The sequence below is a fragment of the Haliotis cracherodii genome, unplaced genomic scaffold (genome assembly GCF_022045235.1).
Source record: "Haliotis cracherodii isolate W230 unplaced genomic scaffold, xgHalCrac1.p SCAF_14, whole genome shotgun sequence".
Classification (NCBI taxonomy): domain Eukaryota; kingdom Metazoa; phylum Mollusca; class Gastropoda; order Lepetellida; family Haliotidae; genus Haliotis; species Haliotis cracherodii.
Genome location: NW_027266269.1, coordinates 28,654,737 through 28,674,015, shown reverse-complemented (window position 1 = coordinate 28,674,015; position 19,279 = coordinate 28,654,737). Strand labels below are relative to the sequence as shown.

General features: G+C 42.7%; 2 protein-coding genes across 2 annotated transcripts in view; one reads left to right on the top strand and one right to left on the bottom strand.

Annotated features, from left to right (window-relative positions):
- Nucleotides 1-1,849: 1,849 nt before the first annotated feature.
- The window catches only part of LOC139461162 (uncharacterized), a 31,756-nt gene continuing 14,326 nt past the window's right edge, over nucleotides 1,850-19,279 (top strand). The window contains exons 1-10 of the mRNA XM_071242728.1: nucleotides 1,850-1,877; nucleotides 3,103-3,153; nucleotides 3,806-3,915; nucleotides 4,228-4,437; nucleotides 4,769-5,008; nucleotides 6,434-6,591; nucleotides 7,102-7,224; nucleotides 8,540-8,651; nucleotides 17,908-18,071; nucleotides 19,049-19,147. Coding sequence (XP_071098829.1) covers nucleotides 3,834-3,915; nucleotides 4,228-4,437; nucleotides 4,769-5,008; nucleotides 6,434-6,591; nucleotides 7,102-7,224; nucleotides 8,540-8,651; nucleotides 17,908-18,071; nucleotides 19,049-19,147 — 1,188 coding nt within the window. The 5' untranslated portion in view covers nucleotides 1,850-1,877; nucleotides 3,103-3,153; nucleotides 3,806-3,833. The remainder of the gene's footprint in view (nucleotides 1,878-3,102; nucleotides 3,154-3,805; nucleotides 3,916-4,227; nucleotides 4,438-4,768; nucleotides 5,009-6,433; nucleotides 6,592-7,101; nucleotides 7,225-8,539; nucleotides 8,652-17,907; nucleotides 18,072-19,048; nucleotides 19,148-19,279) is intronic.
- LOC139461270 (uncharacterized) lies at nucleotides 11,698-16,175 on the bottom strand. Its single transcript, XM_071242904.1, has one exon. It carries the CDS (start codon nucleotides 16,159-16,161, stop codon nucleotides 11,698-11,700), a length of 4,464 nt encoding a protein of 1,487 aa, XP_071099005.1. The 5' UTR covers nucleotides 16,162-16,175.

Genomic DNA, 19,279 nt, shown 5'->3' with positions numbered 1-19,279 from the left:
TACCCGTGTAGGAATCGAACCCGGGTCTTCGACCTCACGAGCGAACGCTTTAACCACTAGGCTATCCCACCGACCCTTTTTAATCATAAACAATAGGAGGTTTGTAACAACGTATTCGCCCCCGTATATCAGCTACAACAGCTGATGTCTACATGAATGACAACGTATGTACCCTTTGATAACGACACCTACACCCCTTTTGATCAGAGTGTATATATCTCCATACAATCCTTCAATTTATGTTGTTTTGAAATACTACATCACGCCAGTCTACCCATCTGGACAATGATGACAAAAACTGTTTAAATGTTTCTCACCTACATATTTTTTAATTTGGACATTCCAAATACTTGATATCGCATGGAAGACCATGGAATACAAGACTCACCGAATACAAACGCCGGCTTGTCTTTTGTGTCAGAGAGAACGACATTCCTTCCTTCTACCGTGTATTATATACACATTTGAAGAATTGTGTTAATGTAGCAATCAAGGTATTAAATATGATTTATTAATAAGTTCTACCTACCTTGGACATTGAAAACCCTCGGTCACCATTTATCGGCGGAGCGTGTTACCGAGGAAGATAGCAGTATGTATAAAGTCCAGGTATATCGTTATCTGTCAGTGAAAGATACAGGGTTGCTTCAATGCCCCATCCTCTGTAGCTGATTACAGGTAGAGTGGTTACAGCAACCTTTTAACATTTATAACAACGTATATTCTCCGCCTATGATATGAACATGGACTCAAGTAGAGCGTCGTGAAGCTGTCGCCACGTATAGCAGAATAGAAATGATGATAACAGTCCCATGTAGAGCCCAGCTAAATATATATGAAATAATACCATTAAGGTGCAGTCACAATAATAGACAGTAACGCAGTCGCGGACCTCTCCCCTCCCCCCGCAAAAATAAAAAAATGCCCACAAAAACAACCAAAACAAAAAAACAAAACAAACAACAAGCGCGATGTAGAGCAGTCATAACGTCAGAAAATCACATCTCATTTCAGGTCTAAACAACGTTTTGTAGACTGCAGTCATAAAACATGAGCAGCGAAGGCTTCATCCACTAGGGGGAGGGGGTGGGGGTGGTGGTGGGGGTGTTTTTTTGGTGTTGTTGTTTTTCGATTCCCCAGTACCATACCTCGAGTACCATGTGTGAAGCCCATTACTGGTGAAATATTGCTGGAATATTGCTAAAAGCGGCGCTAACCGTACGCATTCACTCAATCATTTGATAGCCAACCCCATCGCTCATCTTTTAATTCACACTACACTAGCTTTGATAATTCTTACAAAGAGAACAGATTTTCAGTTTAAATTTCAAACAGGAACGTAAAGGAGCCGTTAGTCAAATAAGCTCAGATGGTTAATGTGTCCGCTTGTCAGTGCGAAAACACGGGTTGGATTTCCCATATTGATATACTGAGTGAAGACAGTTTGATATTGCTGCAAGAAGTCAACTTGCAATGTTGAGTGAGTGAGTGGGTATGGTTTAACGCCGCCTTTAGAAATATTCCAGCAATATCACGGCGGGGGACGCCAGAAATGGGCTTCACACATTGAACCTATGTCGGGAATCGAACATGGGTTTTCGGCGTGACGAGCGAACGCTTTAACCACTAGGCTACCCGACCGCCCCTGCTATGTTGAAGCGAACTCATTGTTATGTGATAATGATAGCGCATCGATATCGGTAATTCACTGTACCTCTGCGTTCCCTTGAAGAGATAAACCCTGAATTTATCAGTCAACCACCACACGTGCAACCCGAAGTATTCAGTATAATGCCATCTTCATCGATATGCACTATGTCGTATCAAAGGTAGATAACTCTCGTAGCCGTGTGAACAGAGAGGTCATCTTTGCCGAGGTGAGTTTTGATACATATTTGCAGAAAGGCCGTTATGATTAAAGCAAGAGAGGTCAATTTACTTTCCTAAATGTTCAAGTTTGGAGCGAAGTTGTATAGGATGTAGGTATTGGTGAGAGGTCAGCGTATAACAGTATTGGTATACATGTGGTGTAGACTTTGACATATTCATACTGATAGGAATGTAACCGATAGCTAGATATGTAATTATATACACAAAGACCTACTCCGATAGGGATATGGACTTTTATACCTCTTCTAACATGTGGTCAACAGAGAGAGAGAGAGAGAGAGAGAGAGGGAGAGGGGGGAGGGACAGAGAGAGAGAGAGGGAGAGAGATTGAGGGAGAGAGATTGAGGGAGAGAGGGGAGAGGGACAGAGAGAGGGAGAGAGAGGTAGAGGGAGAGAGAGAGGGGGAGAGAGAGAGAGTGAGAGAGAGGGGGAGGGAGAGAGGGAGAGAGAGAGAGTGAGAGAGAGAGAGAGTGAGAGAGAGGGGGAGGGAGAGAGTGAGAGGGGCAGGGAGAGGGGGAGGGAGGGAGTGAGAGAGAGAGGGAGAGAGAGAGTGAGAGATTGAGGGAGAGAGATTGAGGGAGAGAGGGGAGAGGGACAGAGAGAGGGAGAGAGAGGTAGAGGGAGAGAGAGAGAGAGTGAGAGAGAGGGAGAGGGAGAGAGTGAGAGAGAGGGGGAGGGAGAGAGTGAGAGGGGCAGGGAGAGGGAGAGAGAGAGATTGAGGGAGAGTGAGAGAGAGGGGGAGGGAGAGAGTGAGAGAGAGAGGGAGAGAGAGAGTGAGAGAGAGAGGGGGAGAGCGAGAGGGGGAGAGCGAGAGGGGCAGGGCGAGGGAGAGTGAGAGAGATTGAGGGAGAGTGAGAGAGAGGGGGAGGGAGAGAGTGAGAGAGAGAGAGGGAGAGAGAGAGTGAGAGAGAGAGGGAGAGAGAGAGGGAGAGAGAGAGTGAGAGAGAGAGTGAGAGAGAGAGGGGGAGAGAGTGAGAGAGAGAGGGGGAGGGAGAGAGATTGAGGGAGAGTTTGAGAGAGGGGTGGGAGAGAGAGAGGAGAGAGAGAGAGGGAGGGAGAGAGAGAGGGAGAGAGGGGAGATTGAGGGAGAGGGAGGGAGAGAGGGAGAGAGAGGAAGAGAGAGAGAGAGAGGAGAGAGAGAATGAGTGAGATTGTGTCTTTAAGTCTTAATTTCCTTACAAAGATATCATTCAGTCTCTTTCTTATTTACAGAAACAGGTTAAAATACAGCGCTTAGCCAAAAGGAACAGCAACCATCTGGAGGTACAATACAATACAACACAATACATCTTGAATACAATACAACATAACACAACACAACAAGGGCACAATTTTAAGTGTAAGTAAAACCAATGTTACGAGGGCGCGAAGCAGACGGGTTTGGGGGCATGCCAGAAATTTAAAAAGATTAGATGCTCTTAAACGCTATTTCCTGCATTTTGGGACTGTTTAGATTGTTAGATTGTATTTGTTACAAATATTAGTAATTTATTTATTATAATTTTATGAGTAGTATATATAGGTGTTACACCAATGCATCTACGAGTTCATTCAAGAAACATCTGTGATGACAAATGAAATTTGAACATTAAAACCAATCGATAATATTTCTTATAAGTCCGGATTAGTACAAGCAGACATACCTACATGCATGTACGTCGCTATAAACGTGTAATGATCTGGAAACCACATTTCACCTCAATTCAATAATAAATGTTTCAGCAGATATATTCGAAAGTGATCATTTTAGCTGATAAACCTGGCCCACATATACACATGGCTATACTTTAATGCCAGGGTAATATAATCATTCTGAAAAGATTTAATTTATTAATAATTTCTAGAAATAATGTCGACGTATTCCAAGTTTGTTTTACATATTTGTCATCATCTTCGTCTATGTTATGTTGTGCAGAGTTGTCGTTGCTGACTACCTTGACACAATGCACGTGCTGCTGGCCACATTGTGTCTGCTCCACCTAGCGGCGGCCGGCATAGACACAACAATCTGCACTACTCCATATGGTAAGTGGTTGCCTATAGTTACCAGTGACACGTAGCCTAGTTACAGCCGAGACAGAGATAGAAACGATCCGTGTGTGTGCATGAGTGTGTCTGTCTGTGTGTGTGTCTGTGTGACCTGTTTGTGTTTATTCCACTGACGTATATATGTCCGATTGTGTGTTTGTTTCACTGATCTGTGTGATCTGTTTGTGTTTATTCCACTGACCTATGTCCGACTGTGTGTTTGTTTCACTGATCTGTGTGACCTGTTTGTGTTTATTCCACTGACCTACATGTATGTCCGATTGACCAGTGTCCAATAATACATTGTAGGTCAGCAACACACTCGGCCATCTTTACCCCAGCAGTTTGAAGTCCACGTAGAGTGCAACTTCCTCGACCTCAACACTACCACAGAAGTTCACGAATACTACGACGACATCAACAACAGGGGTGAAGTGCGCGTCAGCGACTTCGGCGTCAAGTTGTGGGCCTACTACAGCTACGACACAAATGAACTCATTTCCATACTGCCAGACAAAAGTGAGAGTTCTAAGGACATGTCTGGGTTGTGAGTGAGTGAGTGAGTGAGTAAGTGGATGGGTGTGTGGGTTGGTGGGTCTGGGTGAGAGTGAGTGAGTGAGTGAGTGAGTGAGTCTGGGTGGGTGGGTCTGGGTGAGTGGGTCTGGGTGAGTGGGTCTTGGTGAGTGAGTGAGTGAGTGAGTGGGTCTGGGTGGGTGAGTGGGTCTGGGTGGGTGAGTGAGTGGGTGAGTGGGTGGGTGGGTTGGTGGGTGGGTTGGTGTTCGGGTGGGTGGGTGAGTGAGTGAGTAACCAGCAAATTAATTTAAATCGAATTTCCTTTTCCCCCATCTAGGCCTCTGCTATGTGGAAGACCTACAGAAGAACAGTCAGAGGTACCTGTTTGGTTATCAGAGTAAGAACGGACAGGGTCACATCTTCTCCGCTAGCGGCGCCCTGCACTTCGGCGAGGCAAACACCGTGGAGGTGTTCCAGGGGGCCGACGTCGTGCGCGGCATCAATGTGCAGAAGTGGTACTCCTGTCTGTACTGGGCAGGCATGGACGCCACCATGAATGTCACGTGGTACTTCTCAGGTAAGGTTACCGTATGTCACGTGATGCTTCTGATCTGACATAGTTTGAGTGTACTGTCCAGATATACCACGTGGTACTTCTCAGATGAGGATTAGATGTCTTGCTTGATGCTTCTGATGTGACGTTCAGACATGTCATGCTGGGCTCCCAGGTGAGGTTTAGACAAATCACACTTTACTCCCAGAAGAAGTTAAGACAAGTCAGAATGTACTCCCACGTGAGATTCAGATATGTCATGCTGGGCTTTCAAGTGAGGTCCACACATGTCAGACTGTACTGCCAGATGAGGTTTAGACATGTCACACCCTACTGCCAGGTGAGGTTTTGACATGTCACACCCTACTGCCAGGTGAGGTTCAGACATGTCACACCCTACTGCCAGGTGAGGTTTTGACATGTCACATCCTACTGCCAGGTGAGGTTTTGACATGTCACACCCTACTGCCAGGTGAGGTTTTGACATGTCACACTGTACTGCCAGATGAGGTTTAGACATGTCACACTGTACTGCCAGATGAGGTTTAGACATGTCACACCCTACTGCCAGGTGAGGTTTTGACATGTCACACTGTACTGCCAGATGAGGTTTAGACATGTCACACTGTACTGCCAGATGAGGTTTAGACATGTCACACCCTACTGCCAGGTGAGGTTTTGACATGTCACACCCTACTGCCAGATGAGGTTTTGACATGTCACACTGTACTGCCAGATGAGGTTCAGCCTTGTCACACCCTACTGCCAGGTGAGGTTTTGACATGTCACACTGTACTGCCAGATGAGGTTTAGACATGTCACACTGTACTGCCAGGTGAGGTTTAGACATGTCACACTGTACTGCCAGGTGAGGTTTGACATGTCACACTGTACTCCTAGGTGAAGGTTAGACATGTCACACCCTATTGCCAGGTGAGGTTTTGACATGTCACACTGTACTGCCAGGTGAGGTTCAGACATGTCGCACTGTACTGCCAGGTGAGGTTTTGACATGTCACACCCTACTGCCAGGTGAGGTTTGACATGTCACACTCTGCTGCCGAGTGAGGTTTGACATGTCACATTTTGTTGGTGAGGCTCAAATATGTCACACGTGATGAATCTGATATATTATTAACAACGTCGCAAACCTAACTCACTCACTGATTCATTTACCTGTGAAGACCCGGGTCAGAATAGGTCTTCAGCAAGCCATGCTTTCCGTAAAAGGCGACAACGCTTGTCGTGAGAGGCGACTATCGGGATCGGGTGGTCAGGCTCTCTGACTTGGTTGAAGCAAGTCATCGATCCCAATTGCGTGGATGGATGCTTATGATGTCAATCACTGGACTCGATTGTTTACAGACCGCCGTCATATTGCTGGAATACTGCTGAGTGCAGCGTTAAACAACAAACAAACAAACAAACAAACACTGATTTATAACCTAGATCCTTTAAACTGGGAAACCGCTCTCGCCGTCCCCTCGACGCCAGTCAGGGTCCATGTACGGGGACGACGCACGAAGAACGGTTCCCCCTACGACTTTGAACACTACTACGACTTTCTACACTTTAAACCCTACATCGAGGATCCACAAAACTTTGAAGTAAGATGTGTGATAATGATGTAATATTTTACAACCCTTGAAGTATATTTTTTAAGATTGAACTCGGAATGAAATATGCTTCTCCATAGGTTAAGAATACCGATGTATATCCAACACGAAATATAAACGGTTAAAGGAAGATAAAACATTTCAGTTTCGTGAATTTGAAATTTTTCACGTTGAAAAAACTTGTACAGTAGTAATATCAAAATTTCTTAATTTCCGCAATATTCTGCCCTAGCCAGTTTATTATAGTATTGTAGTCTATCGAAAAGGAGATATTATATGTGTGGGCATTGTATATCATTTAGAACCCATATTCCGGATAAAAATTCGTTTCCATTGATCTGTGAAAATATTTCTTTATCTTTGTGATATAGTAAAGGTCTGAGGTTAACCTCAGTACATTGGGATTACCAAACCATTTCGGTTGTTGGTTATTGTTTTGATTTTTTAATTGTTTATCGGATTGTCCGAGTTCGACTTCATGTGGTTTAACTTCTCCATTAGACACCAAACGGTATTTCCTGTCCTGGGCGGAAGAATACAAAGCCACTTCCGGTTGTTGCGCCTGCGTACTCGTTGATCATAGAAATTGTGGACAACGTCCGGTCCCAGATCTCCTTTATGAAAGTAAGTTTGTTTGTTCGCTCGTTATTGGACGCCGCAATCCATAATATTCGAGACCGCCTCCGTGGTCTAGTGGTAGAGCGTCCGCCCGGAAAGGGGAAGGTCCGGGGTTCGAACCCCGGCCGCGTCATACCAAAAGACGTTAAAAGATGGTACTTGTTGTTACCCTGTCTGGCGCTCGGCATTAAGGGGCTAAAACAAGGACTGGTCGGCTCGGAGCCAGTATATTGTGTCTGAGTGGGGTATTCATGGTAAAACTGAGGCATGGTATCTCAGTGTGCTAGCACTATAAATCGGCATCAGCCCGGACTAGTACAAGCAGAAACAGAAACTCAGAAACACGTGCTTGCACGTCGCTATATAAGTGCAATAATCTTGGACGCGACGTTAAACCCAATGTCACCTCACCTTACCATGATATTCGAGTTATATGACGGCATATCAAATATTCAAAACTGGATCAGACAATCCAGTGGCAGGCGTCATGAGCATCGATCTACACAGTTGTGATCTGACATGCATGACCCAAACCAGCGAGGCTGACCACCCGATCCTGTCAGCTGCCTCTTACGACAATCATGTGTTGCTGAAGATCAATTCTAACCCGGATCTTCACGAGTCCTGATGGCAAGTACTTTGTCACAGACACCTCATCGACAGCATGGTCACCGCACGCGAGACTATTTGAATCGATTTAAATCATTATCTTCAATATTGTATTCAAAATATAACAATATGGTATAAAATAACTTTCAAAAACAAAGGTCTTACACATACTGACAACTGTAAACGTATGGTATGAAAATTATTTTTGTTGGCAGTGTAGCGCCGCACTCAGCAATATTTCAATCTGGACCAGACAATCTATTTGTGATTGATCATAATATGATCCCGACAATATCACAAGCATACCCATTGGACAATGTCATAAGCATGACTATATCATACGCAACGTCCCACTCAGCAAGCTTGATGGCCCTATTCATTTTGTCGCCTCTTACGACCAGTATTGTAGGTTGCTGGTGATAGAATCTAACCCGAAATCCCAATGGATGATTATCACAATAGTAGCAACAGAGTTTTAAAAAAGAATTACAAAATTACTATTAACGGCCCAAAATCTTCATCGCGAACATAAAAATGAAATGCCAAGTTCCCAGACATATCATGTATCATGGTACCATTAAACATGATTCAATCGATCCTCTGTGCCCTTTCGTTCCATTCGCTTATCCTTATGCATAACGTATTCATTAAAAATAATGTCAGGTTATTAAATGAGACCTTTTCCGGAATGCGTTCTTTTTTACATTTCCAGGAATATTATGATCAAAGTATGAAGCTGACAAAGTTTATGTATAAACCATCCCACACAACGCCAAGCATCTATGGCTACAACCCATTGACCGAGATCCACGATTTCAACACAGGTAAACTAACTAGCTGAAAGTGGAGGCGATTGTACAATTCCGATTATATCATAAACATGTGTTTACGAATCACCATCAGATAGTGCTGAAACCAGGTGTACGCGAACAGGTGAGCGTATCCTGTCACACCGGTGGCACCCGTCACAAACACATGCAAAGGCAAGTTATTCTAGTTCAATGTTCAGTATCCGTTCAAGTCAATGTAACTATTCTGTTCTATATTGGAGGGTACGCGGATGGCATCACCTGAGGCGATGCAAATCTTTCTGCAGAGTTGCGTCCCTGAAAACTGGCCTTTCTCCCACACCAAGCTGACAAATTGTGAAATAACTGAAATATTGTTCAAAGCGACGTTAACCCAACCTCAAGGACTCACTCACTCACCTTTTTAGGGGGCACGGGTGGCCCAGTCGTCACAGGCGCCGCGATCCGCTGTGCAGAGTTGCGTCCCTTGGGCACGCCAGAAACCTATGATTGTGGGTTCGAATCCCGGTTCGCCCGGATTATGTTTCTAGGTTTGTCAACACCATACCCGTGCTCGTGGGTTTCACCGAAATGGTAAACGTCTGAGACCGGCATCACTTCGGGCTTTCCTCACACATTAAGCTGACACGCCGTGATATGACTGGAATACTGTTGAAAGTGGCGTTAAAGCTAACTCACTCACTCACTCACTCACTCACTCACTCACTCACCTCTTCATAGGGCCCCAGTAGAACTATTTAGTTCTCGCGGTGAATACTCATTCATTTTGATTTTACGATTTACAGTACCGAAATACCTTTCCGAACTCATCAGTGATACCTCTTTCAAGTGAGCATATGCAACATTAGCGTATCATACATACATAGAGATTATTGTACGAACATGTGTTTCATACTGAAGATTCGGGATAGAATGGGTCTTCAGAAACCCATGCATGCCGTAAAACGGGATCGTGTGATCAGGTTCGCTGACTTGGTTGATGGATGTCATCGTTTCCCAATGGCGTAGGTGGATGCTGATGATGTCAATCACTGGATTGTTTCGCCCAGACCAGATTATTTACAGACCGCCGTGTTATAGCTGGAATATTGCTGAGTGCGGCGTTAAACAACAAACAAATCATACTGATTTTACGAAACGAGTATTTCTTCAAGCCAGAGAGAGGGTTAATACATGCATTCTAACACGAGTTTCGTAAAATCAGTATGACACAAATGAGTGTAAAAAATAATAATAATAATATTAATAATACTAAAAATAATTTCTATATTACCCACTATGTCTTTATCCTTCTTGTCGAATGACGTCAACAATCTTCAGCTATGACGTCATTTCTAGTGTGACGTCATTCTGACTTTACGTCACAATACGATTTGAATGGCGTCAACAATGCCGTTCGGATGGCTGAAACATTACACTGGTGCGCGAAAAGTGATATTTGCAGTGGTGCACATACGATTTCTATTCTAACCTAATGGGTTATAAATTACTGAAATAGCATGTGTGTCACGTATTGAATCAACCACAAACACAAATGAGATTGTAATACAGATTTATTCCCTCCCTTAAAGTAATTTTAAATCCCAATAACAATATCTAAATTCAAACTAATACCAAATTAACTAACACAACTAACTAAACTAGCTTCTCCTACCAATAACAATACTACCACCTACTACTAATACTAATATCTTAATACTAACAGTACAAATGTCTACTACTAATAATACAACTATCTCCTACTAACAATACAACTATCACGATACACTATCCTAATACTAATAGTCTACTTCTAAAAATACTAACACTAATACAGATGTTCTAAGAATAACACAACTAATACACAGTAAAACTTTGTGTGTGTATATATATACAACAACAACACACAACCACAAAAAAAAACAACCAAAAGATACAAAGCCACTCCACTGTCACTGTCACAACAGTTCTATACAGAACTTTAGAATCTGTGATGTTATTGAGCAGTTCATACGAGAATTCTTCCTCGTAATAACGAATGGTGATCTTTCCACCCAGGCGATGTTGTCCCCACGGAGTTAGGGGTGCCTGTTTACATGGATGCCACGGCTGTTTTCATCCTACGATGTGCCACGGAGACGAAGATACTTCTCTCCTTACGTTGGGTCGGAGAACTTCTCTCCTTACGTGATGTTGGAGGTTGTTACTTCCTCTTACGTAATATCGGAGGTTCTTCCCTCCTACGCACTCTAAGGTTAACCGGCCAGTTCCGGGACACTACAATGTAATATACGCAATTACAGTCACTGAGGTATGTGTCACTACCTCACAATACATACAGCCATGCACCAATACTCCGATTTACATATTACTGAGTTGAACTGTTTATACTTTGATCATGTTGTGGTTATTTGTTACAGTGGCTTTACGCTATTACCATCAATATGTGTATATAATTACGTTTGGAAAAAATACATAATTCAAAATTCTATCCTCTAAAATACAATTCAACATGAAACAATAAATGTAAAAACTTACGCCAACCAGAGTAGAAGTCTCCCACAATATTAGTCCATGCCTTACATGACCATGCTGATTCTGGCTGACTGTACAAATTATTACCCTGCCCCGCTATTTAAACTGACCCCAAAGCCCAAGCTACCCCTGACCTCCCTATTGTTACACCAATTAACTCCCCAGCTATCAGCCGTACCTGAACCTGAACCTAACCTGTTCCCATAGTATTACCTGACAATATCTAAAAACAACTCGCTAAGCTTAATATACTAATGTAACCATACCGTAATACATCTATCTGAAGTACTAACATATAATTAAAATATACAAGATTATCTGTGATCTTGACATCACCTCCCCACTTAAGTTAATTGTACCTGAGCACAATTATATAACAAACAAGATCACATATAACTTTGTCCTAACGTCTTTTAAAGACATTATCTAATACAAAACCATATATATACACAATGACAACAATAATACACAGAAAGTAATGACTGTCATATCTTCACTATGATGCTGAAAAATGCATTATTTACATACTGCTATGCACACAGTGTGACTAGGGCGAACACCGGCTCAAGAGGTCAGCTCCCACATTCTCAATCCCCTTGATTGCACGGATCAGAAACCTGTAAGGTTGTAAAGTTAGAGCCCACCTCATCACTCGTCCATTGGTCAACTTGGCTTTGGTCATCCATACTAAGGGCTGATGGTCCGTTTCAAGAATGAACTCCCGCCCATACAGATATCTTTCTAACTTCTGTATTGCCCATACTATTGCCAAACACTCCTTTTCTATGGTAGAGTACGCCCTCTCACGTTCTGCCATCTTTCGACTCACGTACATTATTGGAAACCGCTCACCTTCCTGTTCTTGTAAAAGAACAGCTCCGATTCCGACGTCAGAAGCATCACTTCTTACTAGGAATGTTTTCTCCAAGTCTGGCAGTTTCAAGATTGGAAAACTTGACATGTGTGTTTTCAACGTCGTGAAAGCTAACTCTTGACTCTCTGTCCATATTACCTTGTTTGATTTGCCCTTCTTGGTAAGATCAGTCAGAGGCACTGCTATGGCTGCATAATTTGGGATGAATTTCCGGTAGTACCCAGTTAATCCTAGCAAAGCTCTGACCTGTTTCTGAGTTTGTGGTCGTTCAACATTTAGGATTTTCTCCACATTCTTACCCTCCGGCTGAATTAGGCCACTCCCAACCCTGTGTCCCAAAAACTCCAACTGTTTGTATCCTATTTTTACCTTTGATGGTCGAGCTGTAAGATGAAATTGCCTTAACCTTGTAAATATGTCTCTCAGACTTACCACATGAGGTGACCATTCCTCTGTTCCTTCTATGATGTCGTCTATGTAGTTGTCAGTGTTAGGTATGCTATGTAATACTTGCCTCATGAGTCGGGAAAATACTGCTGGTGCGTTGACTACTCCAAATGGCATCACCTTCCATTGGTATAACCCATCAGGGGTTATAAAGGCCGTCAGTTCTTTGCTACTCTCTTCCATTGGGATCTGCCAATATGCCTTGCTCACATCAATTTTGGTTAGGTACTTACAGTGTCGAAGCCTTGCAAATACGGAATCGGCTAATGGAATTGGTTCTGCATCAAAGACCGTTACTTGATTCAACTTGCGAAAATCGGTACAAAATCTGTAAGTCTCATCAGCCTTCTTCACAAGTACAATGGGGGAAGCATATGGTGAGTGAGAGGGTTCTATCACCCCCATATCTAACATTGATTGTATCTCTTTGGCGACAACGTCCCTCATGTGATGTGGAAGCGGATATGGTTTGGATCTTATAGGCTCATTGCATGTCAACTTGATCTTATACTGCATACAGTCTACCTTCCCTGGTAAATCACTCAGCACATCCCTGAATTCACTTACGAGCTCTCTCACCTCAATTTGTTGTTCTTCTGTCAGGTCCTTGGAAATGTCTACATCCTGATATGTTTCTTTTGAAACTAGCGCAGGTGAAACTATGTCTAACATACTTACCTCTTCCGCTTTGACATCTACTAGCCCGGCGCTAGCATACATCAGGTGAGCTATGCTGACGTCACATACAGTTGTGTCCTTGATCTCCTCTCGGTCAATGTACTTTTTCAGTAGGTTTGCATGATAGGTTTTAGTCTTATTACCTACCTGTATTCTGTAATTGCCAATACCAAAGGCCTCCAAGATTTCATATGGTCCTTTCCACTGGAGTAGGAGTTTGTTGGAATCGGTAGGTAACAGAAGTAACACTTTGTCACCTATTTTCATTTTCCGTGCTTGTGATTTTGCATCAAAGAACTTTTTGTACTTACCTGATTTTTTTTTTAGTTCTTGTTGTGCTATATGAATAGTATCTTCCAGTCGGTTTTGCAAATCTAACACATACTCATAAGTAGTTCTTACCTCAGGATTTTGTATGTCTTTAGTCCAGATTTCTCTGAGAATCTGCACTGGCCCTCTAACTGTACGCCCGTACAGTAGTTCAAAGGGAGCAAATCCCAAACTCTCTTGAGGTACTTCTCGGTATGCAAATAACAAAGCAGCTACATACCTGTCCCAGTCATATGGCCGTTCTGCACACATTCGTTTCAACATTGTCTTCAGAGTACCGTTGAATTTTTCCACAAGGCCATTACACATTGGATGATATGGGGTAGTAGTTAGCTGATGCAAGGATAATAATCTACTTACCTCCTTCATTACACCTGAAGTGAACTGGGCTCCCATGTCCGTCAAGATCTCCTTGGGGATACCTACTCTACTGAATATTTCGAAAAGAGCTTCAGCAACATACTCAGTTTCAATCCTTGGCAAAGGTACTGCCTCTGGGTATCTGGTTGCATAGTCAACTACCGTCAAAAGATACCTATTACCTTTGTCAGTGACAGGATACAACGGGCCTATCAGGTCAACGGCTATTCTCTCAAATGGTACTTCGATTAATGGCATTTGTCCTAGTGGTATTCTTCTTACCTTGCCCTTGGGGGTTGTGCGTTGACAAATATCACAGGACAGCACATGTCTTCTAACATCACCCATTATTCCTGGCCAATAAAACTGAGACATAACCCGATCTAAAGTCTTTTTGATTCCAAGGTGCCCTCCCATCAATGCTTCATGGCTTACTTTCATCACTTGGGTACGCAGCCCGACTGGTACAACTGCCTGTACAACTTGCTTACCCTTGTCAAACTTGGTGAAGGTATGCTTCCTATAGAGCATATCATTCTCAATATAGTAAGAGGAAGTACTATGCCTGGTCTCCCTAATTTTCCCTTCCTCCACTAATTTCCTGACTTTGTCCAAACTGGAATCCTGTTGTTGCTGGGTAATGAACTCACCTCGACTCAATGTCAGCCCCACAGGTTTCAGTGCCTTCAGTGGTTTCATGCCTTCTTGTCTTACTCTTCTTTGGCCTCTTGTTTCCACAGCACTTACCATGTGAATATCATCCTTATCCCACATCTGATCTGGATCGCTTGGTTCTCTCACTCCTGGAATATTGCCTAATATCAGGTCACAGAGTGGTGTGTCCATACATGCAGCTCTTACCTTTCCAGTATAAAAGGGTGTGTCCACGGTAATCCATGCTACGGGAAGTATTAGCACCCTACTATCAGCCAACTTACAAGATTGTGTTTCTGAGGACAAACATTCATCCTCTACCTTTGACCTCCTCACTATTACGCCAGTACAGCCACTGTCTCTCAGGACATCCACTGGCTTGCCATTTACCTTTCCCTTGTGAATAGGCATGTTGTGGTCTGTAGTAAACATGCTTCCTGAGGCTACATCTGGTTCACTCACCCTCTCTGAAGTTGTGGCATCTACAACTTCAGGTATTCTTGCCTCAACATCTATACCATCTGGAAGGACTGCAGACACGTTACTGGTGTATTCACTTACTTGGATACTTGCCACGTTATATTTGGGTTTCTTACACTGTGCTGCCAAATGTCCAATTTGACTACAGTTGTAACATGTCCTTTCTTTAATAGGAATAAATGGTTTGGGTTTTGTACCACCTGGCGCCTTGTTCTCTCCTGGTTTACCTCGGACCTCTGTTTTGTCATGTTGACCAAAACTACCTTGCTTACCATATCTAACAGGACCTGTACCTCTGGCTTCTATAAATTGTTCTGCTAGTCTGGCCATTTCCATAGCATCTTTTGGTTTTCTCTCTTTCAAGAATATACTAAGATCCCTTCCAGTTACATTTAAAATCTGTTCACGCAACAATAAATCTTTCACACCTTCAAAAGTCTTTTGAGTACCACTAAGCTCAATCCATCTGTTGAAATAGTTCTCAATTCTAACTACAAACTGTGTGAATATCTCACCTGTATCAGTTTTAGCAGTTCTAAATTTCTGATGAAATCCATCCTCTGTCATTTCATAGCGTTTTAGCAATGCAGTCTTAACAGCAGTATAATCTTCTGCGTCATCTACACTTAATCTGGAGTATACTTCCAAAGCCTTACCTTTTAGTAGCGTACAAAGATATGCTGCCCAATGACAAGGCTTCCAACCTTGTGCTACAGCTACCCGTTCAAACCGTTGAAGATATGCATCAATGTTGTCATTGCGGTCTTCAAACGGAGGCATCTTAGGCATCTTAGGTATCTTAGGTATCTTAGGTATCTTAGGTGCAGCACCTGATTGTTTCTCTCCTACCTGTCCTTCATAATTTCCAGCATAACTCTTTTCTAACTTGGCTAATTCTATTCTTTCCTCTGATTGCACTCTTAATTTTTCTTTCTCCCATTCTAACTTTTCTCTCTCTTTTCTCTCCTCCAATTCTAATTTTTCTTTCTCCCATTCTAACTTTTCTCTCTCCTTTCTCTCCTCCAATTCTAATTTCTTGATTTCCCGCTCCCTTGCTCTTTCCTCTCTTTCCAACTTTTCCTTCTCTTTCTCTCTCTCTAACTCAGTTTGTTCTTTTACAAACGTCCTCAAATCATTTTGCTCATACCCTAAACTCTGACCCAATTTGATAATCTTTTCAAGATCCATATCTAGCTATATGGTGATAGTATGAAGTACAAGTACAGTTAAACCCAGCAGGCTTAGTCTTGGACAACTGTGAATAATGAATGCTACCAATAGGAACTTAGACTATACAAAAGTACATTCATGCATAGAATGGAACCCAAAAATATAAAATTCCAACCAATAGCCTAATCTGACCAATAAATGAAATACACCCTACCAACCTTGATTCTAACTCGAACACTCAAGGATGTAGAAGTGGTGCCGGAGGTCCTATCACACCTCTGGCCAAACAAATACTACAAGGATAAACCATCAAGGAAGTAACTCCTAATCTCTCATAGAATGATGGTCTGAGTTAATTCAAAAGTGACAATAATTAAATATCCCACCGCTGCCACCAAAATGTCACGTATTGAATCAACCACAAACACAAATGAGATTGTAATACAGATTTATTCCCTCCCTTAAAGTAATTTTAAATCCCAATAACAATATCTAAATTCAAACTAATACCAAATTAACTAACACAACTAACTAAACTAGCTTCTCCTACCAATAACAATACTACCACCTACTACTAATACTAATATCTTAATACTAACAGTACAAATGTCTACTACTAATAATACAACTATCTCCTACTAACAATACAACTATCACGATACACTATCCTAATACTAATAGTCTACTTCTAAAAATACTAACACTAATACAGATGTTCTAAGAATAACACAACTAATACACAGTAAAACTTTGTGTGTGTATATATATACAACAACAACACACAACCACAAAAAAAAACAACCAAAAGATACAAAGCCACTCCACTGTCACTGTCACAACAGTTCTATACAGAACTTTAGAATCTGTGATGTTATTGAGCAGTTCATACGAGAATTCTTCCTCGTAATAACGAATGGTGATCTTTCCACCCAGGCGATGTTGTCCCCACGGAGTTAGGGGTGCCTGTTTACATGGATGCCACGGCTGTTTTCATCCTACGATGTGCCACGGAGACGAAGATACTTCTCTCCTTACGTTGGGTCGGAGAACTTCTCTCCTTACGTGATGTTGGAGGTTATTACTTCCTCCTACGTAATATCGGAGGTTCTTCCCTCCTACGCACTCTAAGGTTAACCGGCCAGTTCCGGGACACTACAATGTAATATACGCAATTACAGTCACTGAGGTATGTGTCACTACCTCACAATACATACAGCCATGCACCAATACTCCGATTTACATATTACTGAGTTGAACTGTTTATACTTTGATCATGTTGTGGTTATTTGTTACAGTGGCTTTACGCTATTACCATCAATATGTGTATATAATTACGTTTGGAAAAAATACATAATTCAAAATTCTATCCTCTAAAATACAATTCAACATGAAACAATAAATGTAAAAACTTACGCCAACCAGAGTAGAAGTCTCCCACAATATTAGTCCATGCCTTACATGACCATGCTGATTCTGGCTGACTGTACAAATTATTACCCTGCCCCGCTATTTAAACTGACCCCAAAGCCCAAGCTACCCCTGACCTCCCTATTGTTACACCAATTAACTCCCCAGCTATCAGCCGTACCTGAACCTGAACCTAACCTGTTCCCATAGTATTACCTGACAATATCTAAAAACAACTCGCTAAGCTTAATATACTAATGTAACCATACCGTAATACATCTATCTGAAGTACTAACATATAATTAAAATATACAAGATTATCTGTGATCTTGACAATGTGAACTTTTCTGTTTGAAGGCGTGGCTTATGTCATTGATCCGCTGATCGGCAACTGTTCATTTCGCCCAATCGAACACGGCACGTTTGATGACGCCACAGCCAAGAACCCCCACCTCGTAAGAATGCGGACGTCACAAGAGTTCTTCTACTTGAACAGCCAGGACGTAACGTATGAAGGAGTGGTAGGTGACCTTGGCACAAGTACGGACTAGCAAAAGAGGCGTTCTTGTGTTTTCTCAAACTATAGTAAGAAAAATGGGTTTAGCGTCGCGTCCAAAATTATTGCACTTATATAGCAACGTGCATGCACGTGTGTGTGGCTGCTTGTACTAGTCCGGACTGATGGCGATTTATAGCGCTAGCTCACTGAGATACCATGCCGCAGTTTAACGTGAATACCCCACTTAGACACAGTATATACTGACCAGTCCTTGTTTTAGCCCCTTAACGCCGAGCGCCAGACAGGGTAACAACAAGTACCATCTTTTAACGTATTTTGGTATGACGCGGCCGGGGATCGAACCCCGGACCTTTCGCTCTCCCGGCGGACGCTCTACCACTAGACCACGGAGGCGGTCTATAGTAAGAAATAACGAAATGCAATTTAACATCCCAAACTGGCTTCCCCTGGAGATATAGCAACAATGTTATTGCGGCACAATGCTTTAACACCTCATTACCACGGAAGCTGTACCTATTAAAATTCAAGACAGTGGTTGGTAAAACCTACGTTATCAAGCACAAACATGTGTACACTTTGAAAAGGTTTAATAAAAACTTTAAAAACAATACAAATAATGCCCTGTCATGAAAGAACCTGAAAGTCGTAGGCTAGTGGCAGTGAAATACCTTAATACATAATTAACTTCTTCACTATGAACTGGGGGCATGGGTGGCCAAGTCGTCTAAGGCGCCGCGAGTCGCTGTGCAGAGTTGCGTCCCTTGGGCACGCCAGAAACCTATGATTGTGGGTTCGAATCCCGGTTTGCCCCGATTATGTTTCTAGGTTTGTCAGCACCATACCCGTGCTCACCGAAGTGGTAAACGTCTGAGACCTGCATCACTTCGGACATTAAGCTGCAGCATTGCTCCCTACAGCCAAGTAAAGGCACAGTCCGACGTGTGTTCCAATAAGTATGTTCCTATTTCGCTCCGACAGAAAACTGTTCGGAACATCGACATGGATACGTGGGTGGGCCGGAGGAACACCTTCCAGGGATTCGACCTCAACTCGACATGGCAGTGGTACTTCAAACTGGTAGGTAGGAGGTGTGAAGGGTTTGTTTGTTAGTTTGTCTGTTTTGCCGAACTCAGCAATATTCCAGCTATATGAAGGCGATCTGTATATAATCGAGTCTGGACCAGACAATCCATTGATTGACAACATGAT